Source organism: Panthera onca, chromosome E1 (genome assembly GCF_046562875.1).
Source record: "Panthera onca isolate mPanOnc1 chromosome E1, mPanOnc1 haplotype 2, whole genome shotgun sequence".
NCBI lineage: Eukaryota > Metazoa > Chordata > Mammalia > Carnivora > Felidae > Panthera > Panthera onca.
In genome coordinates, this window is record NC_138352.1 from 157,961 (window position 1) to 184,418 (window position 26,458).

Consider the following 26,458-nt stretch of genomic DNA (forward strand, 5'->3'; position numbering starts at 1 on the left):
CTCATGTTCTGTCTCTGTCTCAAAAATAAATAAAAACATTTAAAATTTTTTTTAAAAAAGAAAATTGCTAAGAGATAGATTTTAAAAGTTCTCACCACAAGAAAAAGAATTCGCAACTTTTCATGGTGATGGATGTTAACAAGACTTATTGTGGTGGTCACGTTGCGATAGATACAAATACTAAATCATTATGTTGTACACCTGAAAGTGATATAATGTGTCAATTATATCCCAATTTTTTGAAAAGCGAGAGTCCTCCTACCTCCATCAATCTCATCTGTCCCCATAAATGTAAATACTGTTTACTGTCCACCTGGGTCTCAATGGTTATCTTTCTCAATTTTTTCCTACTTTCTTTTTTAATATGAAATTTATTGTCAAATTGGTTTCCATACAACACCCAGTGCTCATCCTAAAAGGTGCCCTCCTCAATACCCATCACCCACCCTCCCCTCCCTCCCTCTCCCCCATCAGCCCTCACTTTGTTCTCAGTTTTTAAGAGTCTCTTATGCTTTGGCTCTCTCCCTCTCTAACCTCTTTTCCTACTTTCAACAGAAATATCTAAATCTAGGGAGATATATATGTTAATGGTTTCTTTGTGCCCTTATGCTTTATCCTCCAGTTGGAATTTATGATGCATGACCATGATTAGCATTTTTCACTCTTAAGCATCAGTATTTATGATCTTATTTCGTGCCCTTCTTTCCTAAGGACCAAGGGTCAAACTCAAAAAAGTGAAATCCCTTGTGGAAGACATGGGAATTAGACTCAATGATGAGGAACTTGAGGAAATAATGACTGATATGTCAACTGATGGTGAGTATTACGGGTGTCATTATGCCCTTGAAAGAAATATTGAACCCTTCTATCAGAACTACTGAAAGTAGCCTTCCTTTTTCGTATTTAATGAATTAAATGTAAATAGAAAAACTTCATCCTGACTCATTAGGAAATACTATCTCCAAAAATGCTTTTTAGAAAGCCATGTTGTGGGGCGCCTGGGTGGCTCACTCGGTTAAGTGTCTGACTTCAGCTCAGGTCATCATCTCACAGTTCATGGGTTTGAGCCCCGCGTCGGGCTCTGTGCTGACAGCTCAGAGCCTGGAGCCTGCTTCGATTCTGTGTCTCCCTCTCTGTCTGCCCCTCACCTGCTCACACTCTGTCTCTCTCTCTCTCTCTCTCAAAAATAAATAAATATTAAAAAAAATTTTTTTAAAGCTATGTTGCAGGGGCACCTGGGTGGGTCAGTAGGTTGAACATCCGACTCTATTTTTTTTTAATGTTTTATTTATTTTTTTAGAGAGAAAGCATGAGCAGGGGAGGGGCAGAGAGAGAAGAGGACAGAGGATCCGAAACTGCAGCAAGTGCAATGCGGGCCTCAAACTCATGGACCACGAGATTATAACCTGAGCCAAAGTTGGACACTCAACCAACTGAGCCATCCAGGCACCCTGAGCATCCGACTCTTGAAATGGTCTCAGGTCATGATCTCACAGTTCATGGGATCAAGCCCCAAGTTGGGCTCTGTGCTTACAGTACAGAGCCTCCTTGAGATTCTCTCTCTCTGCCCCTCCCCTGGTCACATGTGCGTTCTCCCTCTATCTGTCTCTATCTCTATCTCTCAGTCTCAATAAATAAATAAATTCAAAAATATATATGTTGGGGATACTACTTGTAAAACTTAGCCATGCCTTCAATGCCATATAAGTAAGTCACTGAAAGAAAAGTGAAATTTTATACCTCATTTATAAGGGAACATGTTGGGGACACCTGGGTGGCTCAGTTGGTTAAGCCCCCAACTTCAGCCTAGGTCATGATCTCGCTGTTCTGGAGTTCAAGCCCTGCGTTGGGCTCTGTGCTGACAGCTCAGAGCCTGGAGCTTGTTTGAGATTCTGTATGTGTGTGTGTCTCTCTCTCTGCCCCTCCCCAACTCATGCTCTCTCTCTCTCTCTCTCTCTCTCTCTCTCAAAAATAAATAAACAAATTTTTATTTATATAAAATTTATTTATATATTTATTTATATAAAAAAATTTTTATACAGGAACATTTAAGAGAAAAATTAACAAAGTCAGAAATCAAATGATGAGTTAGCAGAGAATGATTGCAAGACAAAGAGCTAGTACCCCAATGGTAGAAAAAGCCCTCACACATTTATAAAACATACTGAGAGTAGAAAAAGTTAAGTACACAAATAGATAATTCATAAAAGAGCAATATAATTGCCCAGTAACATAAAAGATGTCTGACCTCACCAATAGTCATGAAAATACAAATTTAAAAAATACAGTATTATTTTAACTCATTGGACAGGCAAAAATTAGCAAGATTGATAATATCCAGTTCTGGCGAGGGTATGAGGAAAGGGACTCACTGACAGGTAAGAGTTTGCCACTGCTATATATGGTCTTAGAAAAATCATTTAGCAGTATCTATGGCGGGCGGGGGGGATTCCCTTTTCCCCTGGTGAATCTAGCCAATATACCTCATCTGTAGTGTAGCTGTTCTTTGTGCTGAGGCCTGGTCCCTGTTCTGCCACTAAATTGCTAACAAATGATTTAACCCTACTGAATGTTAGTGTCTTCCCTTGTTAAATGGGAAGTTGAACTAAATAATTCTCTAGGGTCACTTCTTTCTCTGAAATCAATATAGATAAAACCTGCAAAGTACTTAATGCAATGTCTAGAAGACTCCGTAAATGTTAGTCATGATGATGGTGGTGACGGTGAAGGTGATGGGGAATATGGAGGAGATGCTGGAGAAGAACAGAAGGAAGAAGAAAAGAAATTCCATGACCTATGAATTAATTTTGCCATCGTGAAAATATAAGTCCTAATCGAATAAATATTTGCTTACTAAATATGAGCTTTATATAAATAAATAGGTGAGATGCGACCAGAGCATTTGGTAAGAAATAGCACTGGGCTCACGTCTTCGTCCTTCACTACTCCTCTTCTTATTCTTGGCAACTTCCATAACTTCCATGCAGATCAGGGCTTGTGACTTTACTGTGCCATAGACCCCTTTGACAGTCTGATGAATGGGTCACTTCTGAGTATAATATTTTTAAATGCCTAAAATATAATAAGTTAGATTATGAAGAAACTAAATTTATCAAAACATTAAAGCTATCAATTATTAGTGCTTAATAACACATTTAACAAGTTCTAGTAGTAGATGTAATAATTGTTAGAATTTTAAAGTAGTGATGAGTAGGGCACCTGGGTGGCTCAGTCATTTAAGCATCTGACTCCAGCTCAGGTCATTATCTCATGATTCGTGAGTTCGAATCCCACATGGATGAGCTCAAGCCCTGCTTCAGGTGAACCCCACTTCTCTCTCTCTCTCTCTCTCTCTCTCTCTCTCTCTCTGCCCCCTAACTCACTTGCAATCTCTCTCTCTCAAAAAAATAAATATAAAAAAGGGGTGCCTGGGTGGCTCAGTCGGTTAAGTGTCTGACTTTGGCTCAGGTCACAATCTTGCGGTTCACAGGTTCGAGCCCCACATTGGGCTCTGTGTTGACAGCTCAGAGCCTGGAACCTCCTTCAGATTCTGTGTCTCCCTCTCTCTCTCTCTCTCTCAAAAATAAATAAACATTTAAATAATAATAATAAATTAATTAAATAAATAGTGATGAGCGTAAGTAACTTTTCAATATATTTGCAAGAGCTACCATATAATATCCAAAATGTCAGTGATTTGTATTAATGGCAAAGTCATAGGTTTTACTACTTCCACTGTGGTTTGTTGCCTGCATTAATAATTGAAGAAAATGCTAAATTTAAGTGAGTGGTTAGTGAAAATAAAGATGGGACATTGTGAGAGTTAGAGGCACCAGCCCCCTGTGCAGTCAGAATGTAACTACTAATAGCCTACTGTTGACTGGAAGCCTTACCAATAACATAAGTCAATTAACAAATATTTTACATGTTATATGTATTATATGCCATATTCTTACAATAAAATAAGCTAGAGAAAAGAAAATGTTATTAAGAAAATCATAAGATTGGGGTGCCTGGCTGGCTGAGTCAGTAGAACATGCAACTCTTGATCTCAGGGTCATGAGTTCATGCCCCATGTTGGCTGTGGAGCCTACTTAATTAAAAAAAAAAATCATAAGAAAGAAAAAAATATATTTACAGTACTGTATTTATCAAAAGAGTCTATATATAAGTGCAGTTCAAACCCATGTTGTTCAAGGGTCCACTGTATTTTTTTCCCATTCAAGTTCAAGGACTCCCTGAATTCTATCATTAGAGGGTACATAGGCCCCAGGTTAAGAAATCTTGATTAAATATTATTTAACTCCTGATATAAGTCACCCATCTAAATACCCTGACCTCCTGTTCCTTGACTTCCTTAATTTCAATCATCTTTCACTCCTGTCCCCTTAACTGCTACTCACATGGTGATGACCTACACCTTGCCCTCACCTTATACTTCATCATCCCCAAAAACTCTATTTCACGTACCCACTCTCTGATGATTATCCTTCCAGTTTACTTACCATGCATACATTTCTGCCATAACACAATGGAGGAATGCCTGAAAAACCTCCCGTTCTGTAAAATTTAAATTGCCCACTAGGGGCACCTGGATGGCTCAGTTGCTTATGCGCCTCCAACTACAGTTCAGGTCATGATCTCCCAGTCCATGAGTTCAAGCCCCACATCAGGCTCTGTGCTGGCAGCTCAGAGCCTGGAGCCTTCTTCAGATTCTGTGTCTCATCTCTCTCTGCCCTTACCCCACTCACCCACTCTCTCTCAAAAATAAATAAACATTAAAAAAAAATTTTAATTGCCCACTAAAGTAACTGAGCTCATAGGGAAAATTGGAGAAGCCCAGTCAAAATATGTAACCAGAAAACTAAGAAAAGCAGTAAGTGATACTGTGTGAGGAAGAGTAGACAGCCCAGGTAAATAGCTGAGTGGCTGGAGACTATTAAAAAGTGCACACCCACACCCACAAAGAAAGAGTTGAAAAGCTGGCTTGCAGTTCTGAAATAACGTAGATGGAAGTAGATTTCTGAGCCAGTGAACCTTATTCCCCTTCCTATATCACAAGTATCTCTTCCTATATTAATTATTTTATGAAAATAGGGCTGAAAAAGCCCCTGCCATAGCCAACCTAGAATTTTTTCTTTTCCTACTGAAGTTCATAATTCCAATTCTTTCACTTAGGAAAAAAATCCGTGTGAACCAACATACCATCCACATTGCTGTGACATTACCCCATTCACCAACTGAATATGATGACTAATGCTGTTGAACATGCGCTGTAGCAGGACAGAGTACAGAATTCCAACCCCAGCCGCTCACCAGCCACGTGGAATCTCAGCTCCCATTGTGGGCTGGCCCTTCCACTTGTGGCCTGGATCTCATCTCCACTTGCCTTCTTAAGGACTCAACTCCTACAATTTTCCCCCTTTCTCTCCTGCACCATTAATTTCTCCCTCTCTACAGTGTCTCTCTATGTATTCATTCCATTGACATGCTGATAATGCTTTTCAATTCCCCTTGGCCCCTGCCAGTGACCATTCTATCCCTTAGTTCCTCTTCACAAGCAGAACCTCTCAAAAAGTTGTCATTACTTAGTGTTGTCTGGTGACTGATCATAGCTACATTGAGCATAGCATAATGTATAAACTTGTCGGATCATTCTGTTGTACACCTGAAACTAATATAACATTGTGTGTCAACTATACCTCAAAAAAATCCCTAACATTTGTGGCGACTCTTTGTCTCTTGTTCCTCACCCCCATTCACTCTTGAGCACTCGTTCCCTGCCATGGAACCAAACCAGCTCTCAATCATCAGTGACCTCTCTCTCTTGCCAAGGTTCATGGTCACGTCTCTGTTATTTCACTTGCTATCTCGGCAGCATTTGACATAGTGACTAACCCATCTTTATTAAAACATTTTTTTCTACAGACTTTTGAAGCCCCATACTCACCTAATTTTTTTCTTTCCTTACTGGGAGCTTCTTTTCAGTTTCCTTTTCAGTTTCTGACTCTTTTTCCCCTGCAAGGTCTCTAAATAATGAAGGGTCCAGAAGTAGAACCTTGGCTGTTTGTTTATTTGGTCGGTTGGTTGTTTTTATCTGCACCTTCTTCCTAGGGGATTGCATCCAGTCTCATTGGGTCAGATGACTTCTTAAAGCTGATAAAAGCAAATTTATTTCTCCAGCTCAACCATCCTAAGTCAGGAATGGTATCTCAAACTAGCTATTTGAGACCTCCACTTTGATGTCCAAAAGGCATCATAAATTTAATAAAATATTGATTAATTCCCCCTAAAAAGCTTTGAGGCTTTCTAGTAATGACATTTAGTAATGACATTTAGTCCCATGTCAGTAATGTCATCCCATCTACCCTGTTGATGGAGAAAGAGGGGAAGGAGGGTTGGGGAAGGGGACAAATAGTTTTCTTCCTTAATTTCTCCTTTCCCTTACATCACACATTTAAATCTAGGCTCCACCTGGAAAACATGTCCAGAACTCATCCACTTATCACTGCCTCCACTGCTGCAACCATAGCCCAAGCCACCAGGATCTCTTTCCTGGACCACTGAAACAGTCTCCTGTCTAGTCCCCATTCTTCCAGTTTCCCCATCCTGTGCACATCAGCCAGAATGATCTTTTCAAAGCTAAAATCCAGTTAAATTACTCCCCCTTCTTTGAGGCTTCCAATGACCATCCATTGCAACCAGGATAAAACCCCACCTTTATCATGGGGGCCTACAATTCCCTGCATGATTTGGCCCATGCACACCAGCCTTTTCTCTGCCTCTCAGTCACATCAAATTCATCCCATTCTTAGGGCTGTCCCTCGTACTGTCTTTCAACTTGGAACATTCCTTCTTGTCATTCAGGCTTCAACCCAAATAGTCCTCAGAGACGCCACCCCTGACTTCCCCATCTAAAGCAATCTTACCATTGCTCTTTATTATATAACCCTGTTTTATTTCAATGACATTTTAATAGTACTTAAAATGATCCTTTTTGTTTATTTGTTTATATGCTAATTGCCTGTTTCCCTCTGTGAGATTGTACGTACACTCCTTGACAGCGAGAACCCTGCCAGCTGGTTTACTTTCGTATCCCCAAAGCCTAGCAAAGTGGCTGGCACATAAAAGCCACCCCCTTAAATATCTGTTGATTAACTGACTAAATTAAAAAAAAAAATACTCAGGGTCAGGTTCATTTGTCCTTTTTCCCTATACTTACCTGTAACCAATCACTTCTTAGTTTAATCTTACTCTGGTGGCCTCTAAAGCAAAGAAAAAGGAAGATATAAGAATGATTCATTACAGATTGAAAGCTTTCTTCATTTCTTTTTTTTTTTTTTATTTTTTTTAACGTTTATTTATTTTTTGAGACAGAGAGAGACAGAGCATGAACGGGGGAGGGTCAGAGAGAGAGGGAGACACAGAATCCGAAACAGGCTCCAGGCTCTGAGCCATCAGCACAGAGCCCGACGCGGGGCTCAAACTCACGAACCGCGAGATCATGACCTGAGAAGTCGGACGCTTAACCGGCTGAGCCACCCAGGCGCCCCTAGCTTTCTTCATTTCTAAGATAACACTGTTATCTCTGAAGTTAAGTCCACAAAATTCTAAGGAAAATTTGGGGAAAAAATTACTGAATTTTCATGGTCTTCACAGTTTCCGAACTTAGGTATCATAAATTTTGTGGGTCTCAGTTATGCCAGCTTGTCTTATTCTGAAGTCTATTGCCCTTGCCTTACAGATGATAGAACAGTTGGTCTGAATGATTTGATGAATGCTGTCAGTTGCATAAAGGGTAAGTTCCAAGCTGTGATAAAAGGATATTGTAAATAACATCTTCATATTTTATAATTGGTAGAGAATAATATTTCCCCTTCACATATGTTTCAGTTCTTTCATATGTGTACTTTTATGGATGCTTCTGAACTTGGGCGAACAGTAGTTAATATGTGTTAACATATAAATTCCCATCATATTCTCAGTTTTCCCCCAAAGAGTTCTTCACCAAAGATCAAGAGCCAAAGAAACATTCCTTTTCTCCATGAACCCCACTCCCAGAAATTTATCCTCTGGCAATAATATAGCTGAATAAAAGAAAAAAGTCTCTACCCAAAGACCTTCAGAGAAATTTGAAACAGCTTAAATATCTAACAGTAGAGGAATGACTACATATACCCTGGCCTATTAGGCCACTGAGATATCATGTGTTGAAATTAACTAAAGATTACGTGGTAACTTGGAAATATGTTAACGACATAATATTAGGTTGGAAAAGCAGAATACAGGACGGTGTGGATATTAGATTTCCACATAGTAAAAGTACAGCCTTATTGTCAGAGTCCAGAAATGGAATATGAAAAACTACAAATCGTTTTGTGGTAGGGTAGCAGAATTCTATTTTTTCCACTTTTATATTAATCTTTAATGTTGCTGCATTCTTTTTACAGTGAATGAGGAAAAATTACTTCTGTGTTGAGATGAATAAAATTCTTGGAATGCATAGTGATCACAGAAGCAAGCTACAAGCAAATGTTTTCAAATGAAAATAAAATTTTTAAGACTGGTCTATAGAAACACACTGAATTTTCAAGCAGGGTAGGAGAAAGGGTAAAAATAAAGCCAAATCCTTATATGTGGCTTAATTTGCTATGGATTTTGCAATAACTCACCAGTCGATTCCTGACCCATAGTGTACTTTCCTTTTTGTAGCCACTAGAATTAAAGACACAGAACTTTTTTCTGACCCTCCTGTTAATTCTGGGCACTCGTGGGTAATAGTATATATAAGTATATATAGGTAAGTATATATAAGTATATAAGTATATATAAGTATATAAGTATATATAAGTATAGTATATATAAGATAGCATTTTTCATCCTTCATAGATAGTTCTATAATATTTACATAATTTATTTCTTAATTTTTCTAAGGAGAGGTGATGGATATCCAGGACGTGGACACCTTTCTAGCCAGTGAGGGGATCGAGCTCACAGAAGACGATATGAAGGAGCTGATGCCTCATTTGACAGTTAAAGGTGAGAAAAATTCTCATCTTCCCGGAAGTGTGTCTTTGTTATTCTATATGTAAGATCCTCAGAAATGATCCTTGTCTTTTTTTTTTTTTAAGTTTATTTATTTTGAGAGAGAGACAGACAGACAGAGATCAAGGGAGGGGCAGAGAGAGGGGGAGAGAAAGAATCCCAAGCAGGCTCCACACTCTCAGCTCACAGAGCCCAACTCAGGGTTCAGGCCCACAACTGTGAGATCAGGACCCGAGCCAAGATCACGAGTTGGACGCTTAACCAGCTGAGCCACCCAGGCACCCCTCCCCCACTCCTTTTATTTTTTCTTTATTTTTCTCCCATCCCTTTTAAAGACCTACCTTCCCCTGGCTTTTCTGCCTGATAATTATGACCATCCACCCCTCATTCCTTTCTCAACCCTCTTTTTAATTGTCTATAGGAAGCCACTTCTGCTTCCTAGGTTCACATTCTTTGAATCCTTGCAATTGGCTTCCTCGCTCACATAGCCGTGACTCTACCAAAATAGCCCCCAGAATCCGAAATCACTAATGACTCCCTTGCCAGCTTCACTTATTCAAGGTTCCCAACGTGGGAACAACCGAGGGTTTATTTCTGTCTTCTTAGTTTTAGTTCCTTCCACCCTTTGATTATATGGCTCCCTGATCATTGCTTTAGTTACCAACTCTCTATGACAGCAGCTCTCAAATGACAGTCCAGGGACCCCTCTCTCTTGGGAGGTCCACGAGTTTGAAACTTTTTTTTTTTTTTTTTTAGAAATGATCTGACACTTTTTTTTTTTTTAATGTTTATTTAGGTTTGAGAGAGAGAGAGCACGCGCAAGCAGGGAAGGGGCAGAGAGAGAGGGAGACACAGAATGTGAAGCAGGTTCCAGGCTCTGAGCTGTCAGCACAGAGCCCAAGGCGGGGCTTGAACCCATGAACCCGTAGGATCGTGACCTGAGCCGAAGTTGGATGCTTAACTGACTGAGCCACCCAGGCACCCCAGAAACTTTAAAATAACTCTAAAACATTATTTGCCTTCATCACTCTCATTCACTCTCAAGTATACAATAGCTTTTTCAATAAGCTACGTGATATATCCACAGGATATACTGAAAAACCTATGAAAATATTTCTTTTCTGACTACCTGAGTCTATGAGGCCAGATTTTCTTCAACCAAAAAAACACATCTCAGCAAACTAAATTCAGAAACAGACTGAGAATCCCAGCTGTCTTCTATTAAGCCAGACATTAAAGAGATTCGCAAAAATGTAAAACAATGCTATTTTAGCTCAGGCTGCTATAACAAAAATACCATAGACTGGGTGGCTTATGAACAACAGAAATTTATTTCTCTCAGTTCTGGGGCCAGAGGTCCTGAGATCACGGTGCCAGCATGGTTGAGTTCCGGCGACAACGTTCTCCTGGGAGGCAGATTGTCAATTTCTCATGGTATCCTCCCAGGGCAGAGAGCTCAGAGCAGCAGGCTCTCTCCTGACTCAGAGGGGCACTAATCCCGTTCATGAAGGTCTGCCTTCATGATCTCATCCTATCCTAATCACCTCCTCAGAACCCAGCCCCCTAATAACATCACATTGGGGATAGGATTTTAATATATGAATTAGGGGGCTTATGGGGGGACATAAACATTCAGTCAATAACATTTCCTTTCCCACTAAATGTTAATACTTTAATTTTTCATTTTTAACTGATACATACTTTTCATTTAAAAGTATGTTAACAGGTTCCCTGGTGGTCTAGTGGCTAGGATAAAAGTATGTTAACATGTACTGGATTTATTGCTATTTTAAAATAGTTTTTAGGGGCCGCTGAGTGGCTCAGTTGGTTAAGCGTCCAACTTTGGCTCAGGTCATGATCTCATATGCTGACAGCTCAGAACCTGGAGCCTGCTTCAGTATCTGTCTCCCTCTCTGCCCTTCCCTGCTCCTACTCTCTCAAAAATAAATAAACATTTAAAAAAATGTTTTCTCATTTTTTTAAAATTTCTCAGTTTTAATATCTAATGATAATTATAACCCACATAGACCTCTGGGAGGTTATCAAAAATTTTTAAGAATTTAAAGATGCCCTGAGACCAAAATGTTTGAAAACCTTTGTTCCCTAAATTATTCTTTGTCACCGCTGTGTTTCCAGCCGCCTGTTAAATATTTCTTCCTTTTCCACCAGCATCTTAAACTTTTTTTGAAGAGTGGACTTTTTCGTAAACATCAGATGCACACAGTGAGCTAATCAAACTCCTCAGTATGGCTCACTATCATCATTGGCCCATGCAAAGACTCTTTGTGTTTCATTTTATTATTTTCCCCTTTACCTCCTATTTCCATTCCTAGCTCCTTCCCTCCATCATAGGTACATTCTCTTTTTTATCTTTATTTTTTTGGTACTTGCAAACTTTATTCTTTTTCTTTGTCAAATTCTTACTTAAATTCTAGTTAGTTAACATATAGTGTAATATTTGTTTCAGGAGGTAAATTCTGTATTATATCTAATATATATTCTTCAATCTACCTTCCTCATGTTTATTTTAGATAGGTATGTATCCTTTTAAAAATTCAATGTGTGTGGGGGGTGCCTGGGTGGCTCAGTGGGTTAAGGTTAAACGTCCCACTTGGGCTTGGGTCATGATCTCACAGTCCATGAGTTCGAGACCTGAGTCAGGTTCTGTGCTGACAGCTCAGAGCCGGAAGCCTGCTTCAGATTCTGTGTCTCCCTCTGTCTCTGCCCCTCTCTCTTCCCCCCGCCTCAAAAAAAAAACATTAAGAAAATGTTTTAAAAAATTCCATGTGTGTGGTATTTAATTTCCTTAAATGATATTATGCTATAAAACTCATTCTATTTTTTTAATGTTCATTTTTGAGAGAGAAATAAAGAGTGCGGGGGAAGGGCAGAGAACGAGGGAGAGAACCCCAAGTAGGTTCTGTGCTATCAGCTCACAAGCTGTGAGATCATGACCGGAGCCAAAATCAAGAGTCAGATACTTAGAGCACCTGAGTGGCTCAGTCAGTTGAGCGTCCAACTTTGGCTCAGGTCATGATCTCATGGTTCATGAGTTCGAGCCCCGCATTGGGCTCTGTGCTGACAGCTCAGAGCCTGGAGCCTACTTCGGATTCTGTGTCTCATTCTCTCTCTGTGCCTCCCCCACTTGCACTCTGTCTCTCAAAAATAAATAAAAATGTTAAAAAAAAAAAAAGAGGTACTTAACCAACTGAGCCACCCTAGTGCCCCTATTCCTTTTTTTCAAACCAACATTTTTAACAGCCTTATTGAAATATACTTCACATACCAAACAATTTATCCATTAAAGTATATAATTCGACGGTTTTTAGTATTCACAGATAGGGGCAGCTATCACCACAGTCATTCTAGAACATTTTCATCACCTAAAAAACGTGCTATGTGTATGCAGAAGGTGCTAAGGGAGGATTTAGCCAAGGCTGGGGTTTCCTGGAGAAGACCCTAAGCTGAACAAGTACGGGAAGATGGTTCTAGCCAGAGAAGCACACTCTGTATCCGTAAGAGGACAAATACACACCTCACGTGTATTCATTCTCAAGAAGTACTTGTTAGAAGAAAACACACAGCAGCTCCTTCTCTCCCTATTCCAACTCTGAGCACTTGGCCAACGTATTCTCTTCATATCTTTGTTTCTAAGATAACATAGATCTGAGTCTGGAAAAGATGCTGCCAAAGTTGAGCCCTGGTTCTTTTTATAATATCCCTTTTCCGCCTGTCACCTTTGGAGTGTCAGACCTTGAAAGACAGAAGAGAGGAGCTGTGTTGAAGACGTAGAGAGTTTTGTGTCACTGAAGAGTTTTCCTTTGCTCCGTCCTCACCGGAGGGGAAAATGAATCCAAGTCCCAAGCAAACCAGTCTCTCTAGTCCTTCTAACTCACGGACAAAGTTCCAGGCTACCATGTCATTTTAATCACTTCACAACTTTTATCAGTTTTTATGAGTTTTTTATGTGACTTTCTCTGTATCCGATTCAAATGTTTTACAGGAAATGGGAAGGTTAGAGTGCCTTCAATAATGGCGGGCCTGAAGAAGTTTAAACGTGAGTGGAAATTTATGATTCAATTTATAAAAAGGGATAATCTGGTGCTATGCATCTGTTTTTACATGTGTTTCTTTGGTTATAAAAGTAATACATATTCATTATAGAAAAGTTCTGTTTTTCATTATCGAAAGTTTCTATAATGAAAAAATGAAAGAATGAAAAAGGGAAATGTTAATAATTCTTAATTGTATCACCCAATGATAATCTATAATTTTTCTCACCCCCAATTTTATTTCCTTATACACACAATTTTTGTGCATTTAGCTTTAAAGTCATACTTTCAAAGTATTTTTCCATTTTCTTATTAATATTAAAATTTTACCTATTGATCATGATCTCACAGTTTGTGGGTTCAAGCCCTGAGTCAGGCTCTGCACTGACAGCATGGAGCCTGCTTGAGATTCTTACTCTTTCTCTCTCTCTCTCTCTCTCTCTCTCTCTGACCCTCCCCCATTCGCTCATGCTCTCTCTCTCAAAAATAAATAAATAAAAATTTTCAAAAAATCTTACCTACTGATTGGTATGTCTAATGACCTAAAATTCCTTTTTAGATGCCTGTGAAATTTAGCATATAACCTTAGTACATTTTGTTTGCAGGTCTCTTAGCATATTAATTTTTTTGTTTGTTTATTTTGAGAGAGACAGAAACAGTGCAAGTGGGGGAGGGGCAGAGAGAGAGGGGAAGAGAGAGACTCTCAAGCAGGTTCCGCGCTGCCAGCCCAAAATCCAAGACGTGTGGCTTGAACTCATGAAACCATGAGATCATGACCTGAGCCAAAACCAAGAGTCAGACACTTAACCGACTGAGCCACCCAGGCACCCCAGCATATTTATTTCTAAAATAAGTTTTCCAATGCTAAATGCCACAGTCTGTACTTACTTAGAAAATAGTAAGTGGTAAGTTTGAAAATGATGCTATGAAACTTTCCAGGAGAGGAAAGGTAAAACTTGTCTTCGGTCCCCTTGCCCCGACACACAACCTCAATCTGTACTTCTTCAATAATTTTGATTTGCTCTCTGCGCCAGCATTCTTCAACGAGAACGATTTTGTAAAAATTAATGTCTTTGAAAGCCTGATTGTGTTTCAAAAAGAATTTAAGAATAATTTAAGGTATTTTATGTAAGTATCTACAAAATGAATCTTAATAAGAGAAGATAAATTTGAATTCTAGACACCCACACTTAACATTTCCAAACGAGTCCTGTTGTATTTTACTATTTATAAAAGAAAAAAAATCCTCTGAATAGGTCCCATTCTATCCCATATATTGCTGTTTCTGTCGCTGATGCCAGAAAACTTTCAAAAATGTCTGTCTGGTAGTTTTTAATCCCAGCATTTAAAATCCCGATGCTGAATTTAGAGATACAGAAGGAATCCTCTAGATCATGTATAATAAGATCAGTGTTCATCAATAAGCATTTATTCAGTCCCCAAGCACTGTAAAAAAAGAAAGAAATTCAGCAATGAAAAGGGACAAAGTTCCTGCTTTTAGCAAGCCTGGTTTTTGAGTATAGTATGTGCTCAATAAATGCTTCTTGATTGACTAATAAAGGTTCTAGTCTCCTGCTTTCTTGATAATTGAAGATTCACTAACCTTAGCAGCTATATTGAGGTCATTCTCATAATACCCCTCCCAATCTGGGCCACTCTGAAGAAGTAGTTATGTAAAACTATGTAAAACCCCAGGGCACACGAGGGAGTTCTGCAAATCAGCCTTTCGCAAAGCTAAGAAAGCACAGCTTCCCAGCCCCCCTGCTTACTTTTCCATTCTTCTTCTTTCTCCTCTTTCATTTCTTCTTTTTCCCTGTTCTTCTCTTTTCCCTGTCTCTATAAGGGATTACGTTTCTTTCATCCTGCTTCCACTTGTTTTCCTAGTAGTGTTGCCTTTTTTTTCTTTCCTTCTAGTCTCTATCACACATAAATGTTTCACATGCCCATCCTGCTGTCCCACTGCTTTCTTCACTACGTAAGCCCATTCCAAAGTATATTTTATTCTGTGAAGTCCACAGTCCTTTAAAGAAAATGTAGACATTTAAAAGTACGTTTCCTCATTTTAGAAATTTCCAACAGTAGTGTCTATTCCACAAATTCCCCAAATATTACTACTCAATGTCTGCTTCTTTTTTTTTAATTTGGAGTTTTGTTTTATTTATTATTAAGCTTTTTATCTTAATCCCAAAGTAGTTAACACAGAGTGTTATATTAGTTTCAGGTATACAATATAGCAGTTCAACAGTTCTATACATTCCTCAATGCTCATCATGATAAGTGCACTCTTTTCTTTCAACTTTTTATTTAAATTCTAGTTAGTTAACATATAGTTGTAATAATGATTCCAGGAATAAAATTCAGTGATTCATCACTTACATATAACACCCAGTGCTCATCACAAGTGCCCTCCTTAATGCCCATCACCAATTTAGCCCATCCCCCACCCCTCCAGCAACCCTCAGTTTGTTCTCTGTGTTTAAGAGTCTTTTATGGTTTTCCTCCCTCTCTGTTTTTATCTTATTTGTCCTTCCCTTCCCCTGTGTTCATCTGTTGTGTTTCTTAAATTCCACATATGAGTGATATCATATGGTATTTGTCTTTTTCTGACTTATTTCGCTTAGCCTAATGCACTCTAGCTCCTTCCACATCATTTGCAAATGCCAGGATTTCATTCTTTTTGATGACTAATATTCTGTTTTATATATATATATATATATATACATATATATATATATATATATATATATATATATCTCACATCTTCTTTATCCATTCATCAGTCAATAGACGTTTGGGTTCTTTCCATAATTTGGCTATTATAGATAATGCTGCTATAAATATTGGGGTTCATGTGCCCCTTCAAATCAGTATTTTTGTCTCCTTTGGGTAAATACCTAGTAGTGTAATTGCTGGGCCATAGGGTAGTTCTACTTTTAATTTTTTGAGGAACCTCCATACTGTTTTCCATATCCACTTCTTAAGTTTCCTTTATAGATGTCGGTATTAAGGGAACAGATTTTATTTCTGAACATTGTATTGACATTTCTGTACATTCAAATACATACTACTTATGATTAAAGTTTTTACTTACAAATTTCTGATGACTAGATACACTCGTTGTTTAGATAATGGCACTTTTTACACGTAAGTATCTTTTCTCTCCAGTTCCCATTTCGCCATTTCTAATTTTCTCAGGAATAAAAGCAAATTTCAGTTACTAAGCAAAACAACATGAAAATGACCCTTCTATATGAACAACTTCAAGACCTGCTAATACGTACATCATTTGATGGTGAACATTCAAAATTCTACTCTGGCCTGCGATGCTGTTTGGGTTGTAGGGTTCTGAATGAGAATTTCTAAAACCCTACTTATTAGGGCTATAGAAAACCTCTAATACACATTCAGGAAAAAAACCTGCTGTGTACAAATAAAGTCTGCCTCTTGACAGAAACAAATCTTCCACGTCACATTCCCAACCAGAATGGCGCCACATGCAGCCTCCCACAATGGAACGGGATGCCTCTACCAAACTGATGTCTAGGCAGGGAAAAGAAGCAAGCAATAGAGGGGAGAAGGATGAGGGGGAAGGGAAGGAACAAAGATGTTTGGTAGGGTTTTTTAATCCCACATCTGTGTCTTGTGTCAGTATTAATCTCTCCCTTCTCATAAAGAAAATACATCTACTTGATGGGTACTGCCTTCTCCAGGACAAATTACCCTGTATAGCCTTCACAGCCTAAAAATGTGCTACCAAAACCTTTTTCATGTTCCCATAACCTGCAACTGACCTTTCCTGGTATTAAAATAGTGCATTATTGGCTTTATCTGGCCAAGCTAGACCAAACTTGGAGAATTGAGCCATTATATCCAGCACTTTTCTCCTGATTTAAGCTCCTTGTGTATAGAAACCCGACATTGTGGGGTGGGGAGGGGAGAATTGAATCAGTACTCTTAAAGTACTTGTTCAGTTGTCGTTCTGGCCAGAGGTTGGGGTAGGGCAAGGGGAGGAGATTTTGTAGTTAATATTATAACAAATATTTTGTGCATGCAGTTCACAGGAGAATTCACTAGAAAGAAATATCCATGCCATTAAAAGGTATATACTTGGTGAACAGTTCAGAACCAAAGCACGAATGAAAATGAAACAGGGAGCAGGCCATCCCCCTCGAGTCAGCAAATTTGCAAAACCTGTTCACTTCTTTTCACCCTGAAAGATGATGAATGAACAGTCTTGCCTTCAGTGTTAACTCTATAATGCTTTTCAAAAAAAATTTTCTGGAGTTTGATCCATTGAGGCACCAAAAGAGGTAGTATGAACCAAGAGGTGTATCACCAACTGGGGATGAAGGGGTGCACTTGTGATCAGCACCGGGTGATGTGTGGAGGTGTGGAGTCTCACCATATTGTACACCTGAATCTAATAGAACTCTGTATGTTAACTAACTGGAATTTAAAAAACATTTTTTTTATTTTATTTATTTTTGATAGAGACAGAGCACAAGTTGGGGAGGGGCAGAGAGAGAAGGAGACGCAGAATCCGAAATAGGGTGCAGTCTCCGAGCTCTGAGCTGTCAGCACAGAGCCCAACGCAGGGCTCGAACTCACAAATTGCAAGATCACGACCTGAGCCGAAGTCGGACAGTCGACCGACTGAGCCACCCAGGCGCCCCTATTAACTAACTAGAATTTGAATCAAACCTTTTGAGAAATACAAGAGATGTATCACCTGTAACTGACATTTTCTTCACTTCCCCACTCATCGAAGGAAAAACTAGAAGAAAATTATAATAGCCTACTACGCTACTTTTCAAAACATCAGAAATGTAAATAATTTTGATTTTTAATCTTGTCTTTAATCTTAATCCTATAAGCAAAAGGACTCGCGCCACTACACAAGTTGATGAAAACTGAACATGATGCTAAAGGTGAGTGTGAGGCCTGGTGTGAAGGAATTTAGTACTTTGACTCCTGTATTTCAATCCCATAGTCCTTTCCCCTCATGGTTTTGTCAGTTACTACCCTCCGTCTACTTCTTGCTAGGTGACTGTACTCCATCATCTCTCCAGTTGTTTTTCTGAGCTCCTTTTGCTTTTATAGTCCATACCACACTGCATCGCATGTGGCTATCAGATATTTTACATTGTTTTCTAATGGATTCATTTGTGATGAATTTGTTTTTATCTCTGGTTACCTGGTACCTTATTTGATGCAATTTACAGCACAATTACATAAAGCAGGTGTTCCTAACCCTGCCACTGAAGAGATTAGTTCAACTCATTGGACTTTAGTGTCCTTATCAGTAAAATGAAAAAGGTGAATCAGGGGGCCTGGGTGGCTCAGTCAGATAAGCATCTGACTTTGATTTCGGCTCAGGTCATGATCTCACATTTTATGAGTTGGAGCCCCACGTTGGGCTGTGTGCTGACAGCACTGAGTCTGCTTGGGTTTCTCTCTCTCCTCTCTCTGCCCCTCCCCAACTCGCACTCATCCTCTCCTCTCTCTCCCTGTCTCCTCTCTCCCTCCCTTCCTCTCTCAAAATAAATAAACTGTAAAAAAAGAAACTGTAAAAAAATATGAACACTTTTAAAAAATGAAAAAGGTGAGTTAGATTAAGATCCGTTCATTCTCTTTTAGCTGCAAAATTCAAACTTTGGTGGTTGAAAGGATACCATCAAGAAAACGAAAAGACAAGCCACAGAATAGGAAAAAATGTTTGTAAATTATATATCTGATAAGTGTCTAGTATCCAAGACCTATATAAAGAGCCCTTATAACTCAACAATAAAAAGACAAATAACCCAACTTTAAAAACAGGCAAAAGATCTAAATAGATATTTCTCAAAAGAAGATATGAAAATGACTAATAAACACATGAAAAGATGTTCAACATCATATGTCATTAAAGAAATGCAAATCAGGGGCACCTGGGTAGCTTAGTCGGTTAAGCGTCCAACTTCGGCTCAGGTCATGACCTCACGGTTCCTGAGTTCAAGCCCCGCATCAGGCTCTGTGCTGACAGCTCAGAGCCTGGAACCTGCTTCAGATTCTGTGTCTCCCTCTCTCTCTGCCCCTCCCCTGCTCGCACTCTGTTTCTCTCCCTCTCTCTCTCTCAGGAAATGAATAAACATTAAAAAAAAAAAATGTTTTTTAATGCAAATCAAAACCACAAGATACCACTTCACACCCACTTGGATGACTATAATAAAAAAGAGACTTACAAGTGTTAATGAGGGTATGGAGAAATTGAAGTCGTCATATATTGCTGGTGGGAATATAAAATGGCGCAGCTGCTGTGCAAAACAATTTGGCAGTCCCCAAAATGTGAAACCTAGTTACCATATGACCCGGCAATTCCACTCCATGGGAGAGACCCAAGAGAAATGGAAACTTATGTCCACACAAGAACTTATACAAGAGTGTTCATAGAAACATGACTTATAATAGTCAAAAAGTAAAGACAATCCAAATGCCCATCAACTGATAAATGGATATACAAAATGTGGCCTATCTGCACAGCTATAATCGTTCAGCCATAAAAAGGAATGATGCATGGATACATGTCACAACATTGATGAACCTTGAAAACATTACACAAAGTGAAAGAAGCCACATAAAAAGGCCACATATTAATATTATTCTGTCTAAATTAAATGTCAGGAATAGGCAAATTGATAGAGATAGAAGACAGATTAGTGGTTACCTACAGGCAACCCAAGGGGAACATGGGAGTAGCTGCTAGAGATACAGGGTTTCTTTCTAGGTGATGAAACTTTTTTGGAAGTAGATAGTAGATGGTTGTGCAACTTTGTGAATATACTAGAAACCACTGAACTCAGACTTTTAAAACAGTAAGTTTTGTGGTACGTGCATTATATTTTAATTTTTTAAAAAGTATAGGAATGACCCAAAAAAAAATCTGCTAAAAAAACACACGAATGCCAAATCTGCACCTGTATACTTGTCAAGCTCTTTAAGTGGAAAAAGTAAACAAGAGGTGGCCCCAAATATAAGTCCTAGCCCGAAAGCACTTTCCATCTATCCAGTGTACCTATCTGTGGGACCCAGCTTATATCCTGGGACCATAAGCCCCACAGATAAATATACACCAGCCTACCAGGTCTAAACCACCTAGGATAGGCCCACAAGTAAATTAAGTGAAATCAGCCCTTCATCCCATTTGGTTCTGGCTAGATGACTATTGGCGTAACTAAATTTAACGCATGCCTGCCTCCTGGGATATTTAGTTTCTTGTGTATACCACCCTATTAATTATGATGACTTCTGTCACAGATCATGAAAAGTTGAATTTGGATGAATTTGTCCCACTTGTCTGTCAGCTAGGCATACCTAGCTGGGTAGGCATACCATTTTTTTAAGACTTTATTCTCTGTCCCTAGCAAATAGTAGGTATCTGCTGAAGGGATGAATGGATGCATGTATCCATTCATTTAAACTATCAGTTAGTGTCAACCATGTGCAAGCATTGTTCTACGTGCTGAGGACAAAAATCCCTACCCTCATGGAACTTACACTCTAGTAAAGAGATGTATGCAAAAAACAAATACGATAATAGTATGACAGAGATTACAGATTAAAAATAGAGCAAGGGAAGAGGGTATAAGGAATGCTGGAAGTGAGGGAAGGTAAGCAAGAAAGGCCTTGCTGAAAAGGACATGTGAGCAAAAAAATAAGGAGGTAAGGGTGTAAGCCATGAATAATCTAGGGCAAGAACACTCCATGCAGAGGGCAGAGCAAGTGTAAATGCCTTTATACAAAGGCATGCTTGCAGTATTTGAGAAAAAGCAAATTAGCCATTCTGGCTAAAACAGAGTGAGCAAGGGCAGTATAGGAAGAGATAAAGTCATGGAACTAGGAGACAGGACCATCACATTCAGGCACGTAGGCTCTGCAGTGCACAATTCCAGGACTCCGCAATGACATGTTCCAATGGCAGGGTTGGGGGAACAGGTGCAGGTAGTAACAGATCATATAAGCCTTGAAGGGCATTGTAAAGGTTGGATTTTTACCCTGAGTGACATAGGAAACTACTGGAGGATTTGAGCAGAGACATGATATGATCTGATTTAAATTTTAAAAGGATTATCCTGGCTTCTGTGTATAGGATAGACTTGGCAAGGAGTGGATGAGGCAAGAGCAGAAGCAGGGAGACCAGTTAGACAAGAAGTGCAGGTAGAAATGGAGGTGGTGGAAAGTAATTTGGTTACATATATATTCTGAAGATGGAATCAACAGTATTTCCTGATAGACATATTCCCTGATGTATCCCAGGGCCTAGAACATAGTAGGCACACAAAAAAATATTTATGGAATGAGTGGATTGGATTAGATGTGGAATACAAGAGAAGAGGAATGGAACATATTCCAGGGGTTTGGCCTGAACAGGATGGAACTGCCATTTCCTAAGTGAAGAGACCAATGAATATATTTGTTGTATTTGTTGAGTCAGTGTTATATTTGGTGTTATATTTGTTGAGTTAGTGAAGAAATGAATTCAAATACGTATGGATGCAAATATTATGGAAAGAGGAGATACTGGAAATCAGAGTATTTAGTGGTTTTCAGAATATGGGTCAAACAATTTAATATTAAAACTTGCTATCAAGTTGATGCTAGCAAAATTTTCTGATATTTTGGATTGATTCTCGAGCTAAACCAATGAGAGGAACAGGTGGTTGTCACATATTTGTATTTTCCTCTTAGGGCCTATGTACATTGATTCTTGTAATCCCCCTCCCATTCTCGAATCCATGCCTTGCTGGAATGGGATAGGGGTGAGTGTTTTTGCTGTGTATTTCCATTGTTGCTGCTCCAAAAGAACCATCCATGTTGATGTACCTATATTTTTAAATTATAACTAGTTGGTCTAAATGAGTAATAGCTAAAATGGTATTGTGTAAAGGGGAGTAAGCCTTTTAATTTCTGCAAATATTTCCATTATCATTAATCTAGACTACTCAGGAGGGAGCAAGAGAGGAACTGGGGGTCCTCAGGACTGGGCCATCCCTAAAATTTGTATGCAACCACAAAAGACCCTGAATAGCCAAAGCAATCCTAAAAAAGGAAAACAAAGCTGGAGGCATCATAATTCTGGGCTTAAAGCTAGTATTACAAAGCTCTAATCATCAAGACAGTGTGGTGCTGGCAAAAGCCAGACACATAAGTCAATGGAACGGAATAGAGAACCCAGAAAAGGACCCACAAATGTATAGCCAACTAATCTTCAACAAAGCGGGAAAGAATAACCAATGGAAAAAAGACAGTCTCTTTAACAAATGGTGTCAGGAAAACTGGACAGCACGTGCAGAAGAATGAACCTGGACCACTTTCTTACACCATACACAAAAATAAACTCAAAATGGATGGAAGACCTAAATGTGAGACAGGAAATCATCAAAATCCTAAAGGACAAAACAGGTAGCAATCTCTTTGACCTCGGCCACAGCAACTTCTTACTAGACACATCTCCCGAGACAAGGGAAACAAAAGCAAAAATGAACTATTGGGAGCTCATCAAGATAAAAAGCTTCTGCACATATTTGTATGTGAAGGAAACAATCACCAAAATTCAAAGGCAGCCTACGGAATGGGAGAAGATCTTGGCAAATGATATATCTGATAGAGGATTAGTATCCAAAAATCTGTAAATAACTTGTCAAACTCAGCACCCAAAAAACAAATAATCCAGTTAAGAAATGGGCAGAAGACATGAATAGACATTTTTCCACAGAAGACATCCACATGGCTAACAGACACATGAAAAGATGCTCAACGTCTCTCATCATCAGAGAAATACAAATCAAAACCCACAATGAGATACCACCTCACACCTGTCGGAATAGCTAAAATTAACAAAAGAAACAACATATGTTGGTAAGGATGCCAAGAAAGGGAAACCCTCTTGCACTGTTGGTGGGAATACAAACTGATGCAGCCACTTTGGAAAACAATATAGAGGTTCCTTAAAAAATTAAAAATACAACTACCCTATGGCCCAGCAATTGCACCACTAGATATTTACCCAAAGGATACAAAAATACTGATTCAAAGGGGCACATGAACCCTGGTGTTTATACCAGCATTACCAACAATAGCCAAATTATGGAAAGAGCCCAAATGTCCATTGACTGATGAAAGGATAAATGAAGATGTGGTGTATATATACAATGGAATAATAGCCATCAAAAAGAATGAAATCTTGCCATTTGTGAGGACATGGATGGAGCTAGAGTATATTTCACTTATTAAGTGAAATAAGTCAGAGACAGACAAATACCATATGACATCACTCACATGTAATTTAAGAAACAGATGAACACAGAGGAAGGGGAAAAAAATAAAAAGGGAAGGGCTGCCTGAGTGCCTCAGGCAGTTGAGCAACCAACTTTGGCTCAGGTCATGATGTCACAGTCCTTGAGCTCAAGACCTACATCGGGCTCTGTGCTGACAGCTCAGAGCCTGGAGCCTGCTTCGGATTCTGTGTCTCCCTCTCTCTCTGCCCCTCCCCTGCTCACGCTCTGTCTCTCTTTGTCTCTCAAAAATAAATAAACATTTAAAAAATGTTTTTAAGAAAAAAGAAAAAGAGAGGGAAGCAAACCACAAGAGACTCTTAACTAGAGAGAACAAACTGAGGATTGAAGGAGGGGAGTGGGCAGGGGATGGGCTAAATGGGTGATGGGTATTAAGGAGGGCACTTGTTGTGATGAGCACTTAGGTGTTATATATAAATGATGAATTACTAAGTTCTACTCCTGAAACCAATATTACATGTTAACTAACTAGAACTTAAATAAAAATTTGGGGGGAAAAAATTAAAGGATGACATCATCCCAAAGGATTTTGCCTACCTAGGTTACCAGAGTTAAGGTAGGAAATAATATTTCCTTCATGCTGACATACCCTGATTATTTCTAGATGATAAAGAGTGAGAAAAGCCAAAGATGAGGGAGTTGCTGGGAAGTACAGTTTCTGTGCCCAAAAGGAAGGAACATCTCGACTTTCCCCATTCAATGACCATCTCCTAGGACTCTGTCATAGAACATTGCAGCTTTAGACCTCAAGGTGCTGACACTCAATGAAAGCAAAACAGCCAGGGAGAGAAACAAAGGAATCTGCCTGTAAAAAAAAAAACTGGCCTACTGGGGCAGTATCTCTAACAGAGAGTTAGCTACATTTTTTCTTTTTCTGAAAAGTACAGTTCCCATCAATCTGGTAAATGACAGAACTGGTGAGATTTTCTTCTCCTTAAAGCTCATATATCTTTAACGGTACAAGATGAACTAGACTTTACCCTAATATATTAGGTTTTCAGGGGTGCGTGGGTGATTCAGTTGGTTAATCGTCCGACTTTGGTTCAGGTCATGATCTCACAGTCTGTGGGTTCAAGCCCCATGTCAGGGTCTGTGCTGACAGCCAGAGCCTGGAGCCTGCTTCAGATTCTGTGTCTCCTTCTCTCTCTCTCTGCCCCTCCCCTGCTTGTGTGCGCTCTCTCTCTCTCTCTCTCTCTCAAAAATAAATAAACATTAAAAAAAATATTAGGTTTTCAGAACTTACGAATTATAAATCACACCAAGACACAACCTTTTGTCATGAAGTTTTTCTCCTTTAGCAAACAGTACTACATAGGAAGAAGCCTAATACTAATATTCTGCCCATCTAATATTCATTTCCTTCTTATTCTTCATAAGGTCAGAAGAGAATATGAGCCTAGGCAACTGTCAGAGTAATATGGTTGAATTAATTCCCATTGAAAACAGCTATAGACATTCAACATTCCTACTCAAGTATCTTCAGGATTCCCCGGAGCTAATAAAGTCCAGAATGCCTCAGCTTAACAATGAAGATGTATATATGTCTAAAAAATAAAAATAAATAAAAAAAAGACATTAAATAAGTGACATGGTTGGTCTAGGAAACTACAAAAAATGATGGGGACTATGGCAATCAGAAAACACATGGTTCCAGTTAAGGGGATGACAGTTGTTCTGCTCCAGTCAATTATGGCTAAGCAGGAATGTGGGCCCCATGTTTTCCAATCTTTGGGTTTTTCATGAGAAGTCGTAAACTGATAACTCTTAATTTACCCATGTTTTCACTTTTGAAATTCAAGTTTTTAAATGTGGTGTAAGCCTAATGAAATTTGTGTGAGGATCAAATTTGCAATCTCTGTTCTATTAACCACACCTAATCCAACCTACCTAATTATTTCTGCTCCCACTCTCTCACTTCATGCAATCCTATCCTCTAATGTGGTTGAGCTGTTCTTTGTCTCCTAATTTTCATGATTATTCTACATACTTTTGTTCCTTTTCCACTCTAAACAGCTCTTCCCTCAGTGCTACACATTAAAATTCTACTTTTCCCTACACAGAAGACCTAAAACTGTAAATGCTTAGAAGAAAACATAGGAGAAAAGCTTCATGGTATTGGGTTTGGTAATGATTCCTTGGATATTATACCAAAAGCACATGCAACAAAAGTAGAAATAAATTGGACCACAGGGGTGCCTGGGTGGCTCAGTTCATTAAGTGTTCGACTCTTGATTTCAGCTCAGGTCATGATCTCATATTTCGTGAGATCAAGCCCCACGTCAGGCTCTGCACTGGCAGCTCGGAGCCTGATTGAGATTCTCTCTCTCTCTCCACTCCTCCCCCACACTCTCTCTCTCTCTCAAAATAAATAAAGGAAAATTTAAAAATAAAAAAAGAGGGGCACCTGGGTGGCTCAGTCGGTTGAGTGTCCGACTTCAGCTCAGCTCACGATCTCGCGGTCCGTGAGTTCGAGCCCCACGTCAGGCTCTGGGCTGATGGCTCAGAGCCTGGAGCCTGCTTCCGATTCTGTGTCTCCCTCTCTCTCTGCCCCTCCCCCATTCATGCTCTGTCTCTCTCTGTCTCAAAAATAAATAAATGTTAAAAATTTTTTTAAATAAAAATAAAAAAGATAAAAATAAAAAAAGAAATTGGACCACGTAAAAATCTAAAACTACTGTGCATCAAAGAACACAATCAGCAGAGTAAAAAGGCAACCTACAGAATGGAAGACAATATTTGCAAATATTTTATATAATAAGGGGTTAATATCCAGAAAATAAAAAGAACTACAACTCAACAACAGAAAAAAAATTAGAAAGTAAGCAAAAGAATTGAATACACAGTTTTCCACAGAAGATATACAAATGACCATCAAGCATATGAGAAGATGCTCAACATTAATAATCCCTAATGATTATTAGGGAAATATAAATTGAAACCACAATAAGATATATGACCTCATACCCATCAGGGTGGCTATTATCAAAAAAAAAAAAAAAAAAAACAGGAAAGGATGTGGATAAATTGGAA

General features: G+C 39.0%; 1 protein-coding gene across 3 annotated transcripts in view; it reads left to right on the forward strand.

The window, feature by feature from the left end:
* EFCAB3 (EF-hand calcium binding domain 3) overlaps positions 1 to 26,458 on the forward strand; it is a 97,122-nt gene that overhangs the window by 37,127 nt on the left and 33,537 nt on the right. For 2 of the 3 annotated variants that reach the window (XM_078438327.2, XM_060645791.3), the window contains 5 exons: positions 712 to 816; positions 7,745 to 7,798; positions 8,935 to 9,039; positions 13,049 to 13,102; positions 17,972 to 18,025. In XM_078438327.2, the coding sequence (XP_078294453.1) occupies positions 712 to 816; positions 7,745 to 7,798; positions 8,935 to 9,039; positions 13,049 to 13,102; positions 17,972 to 18,025 (372 nt within the window). The remainder of the gene's footprint in view (positions 1 to 711; positions 817 to 7,744; positions 7,799 to 8,934; positions 9,040 to 13,048; positions 13,103 to 17,971; positions 18,026 to 26,458) is intronic. The other variant, XM_078438328.2, reaches the window with a different exon arrangement.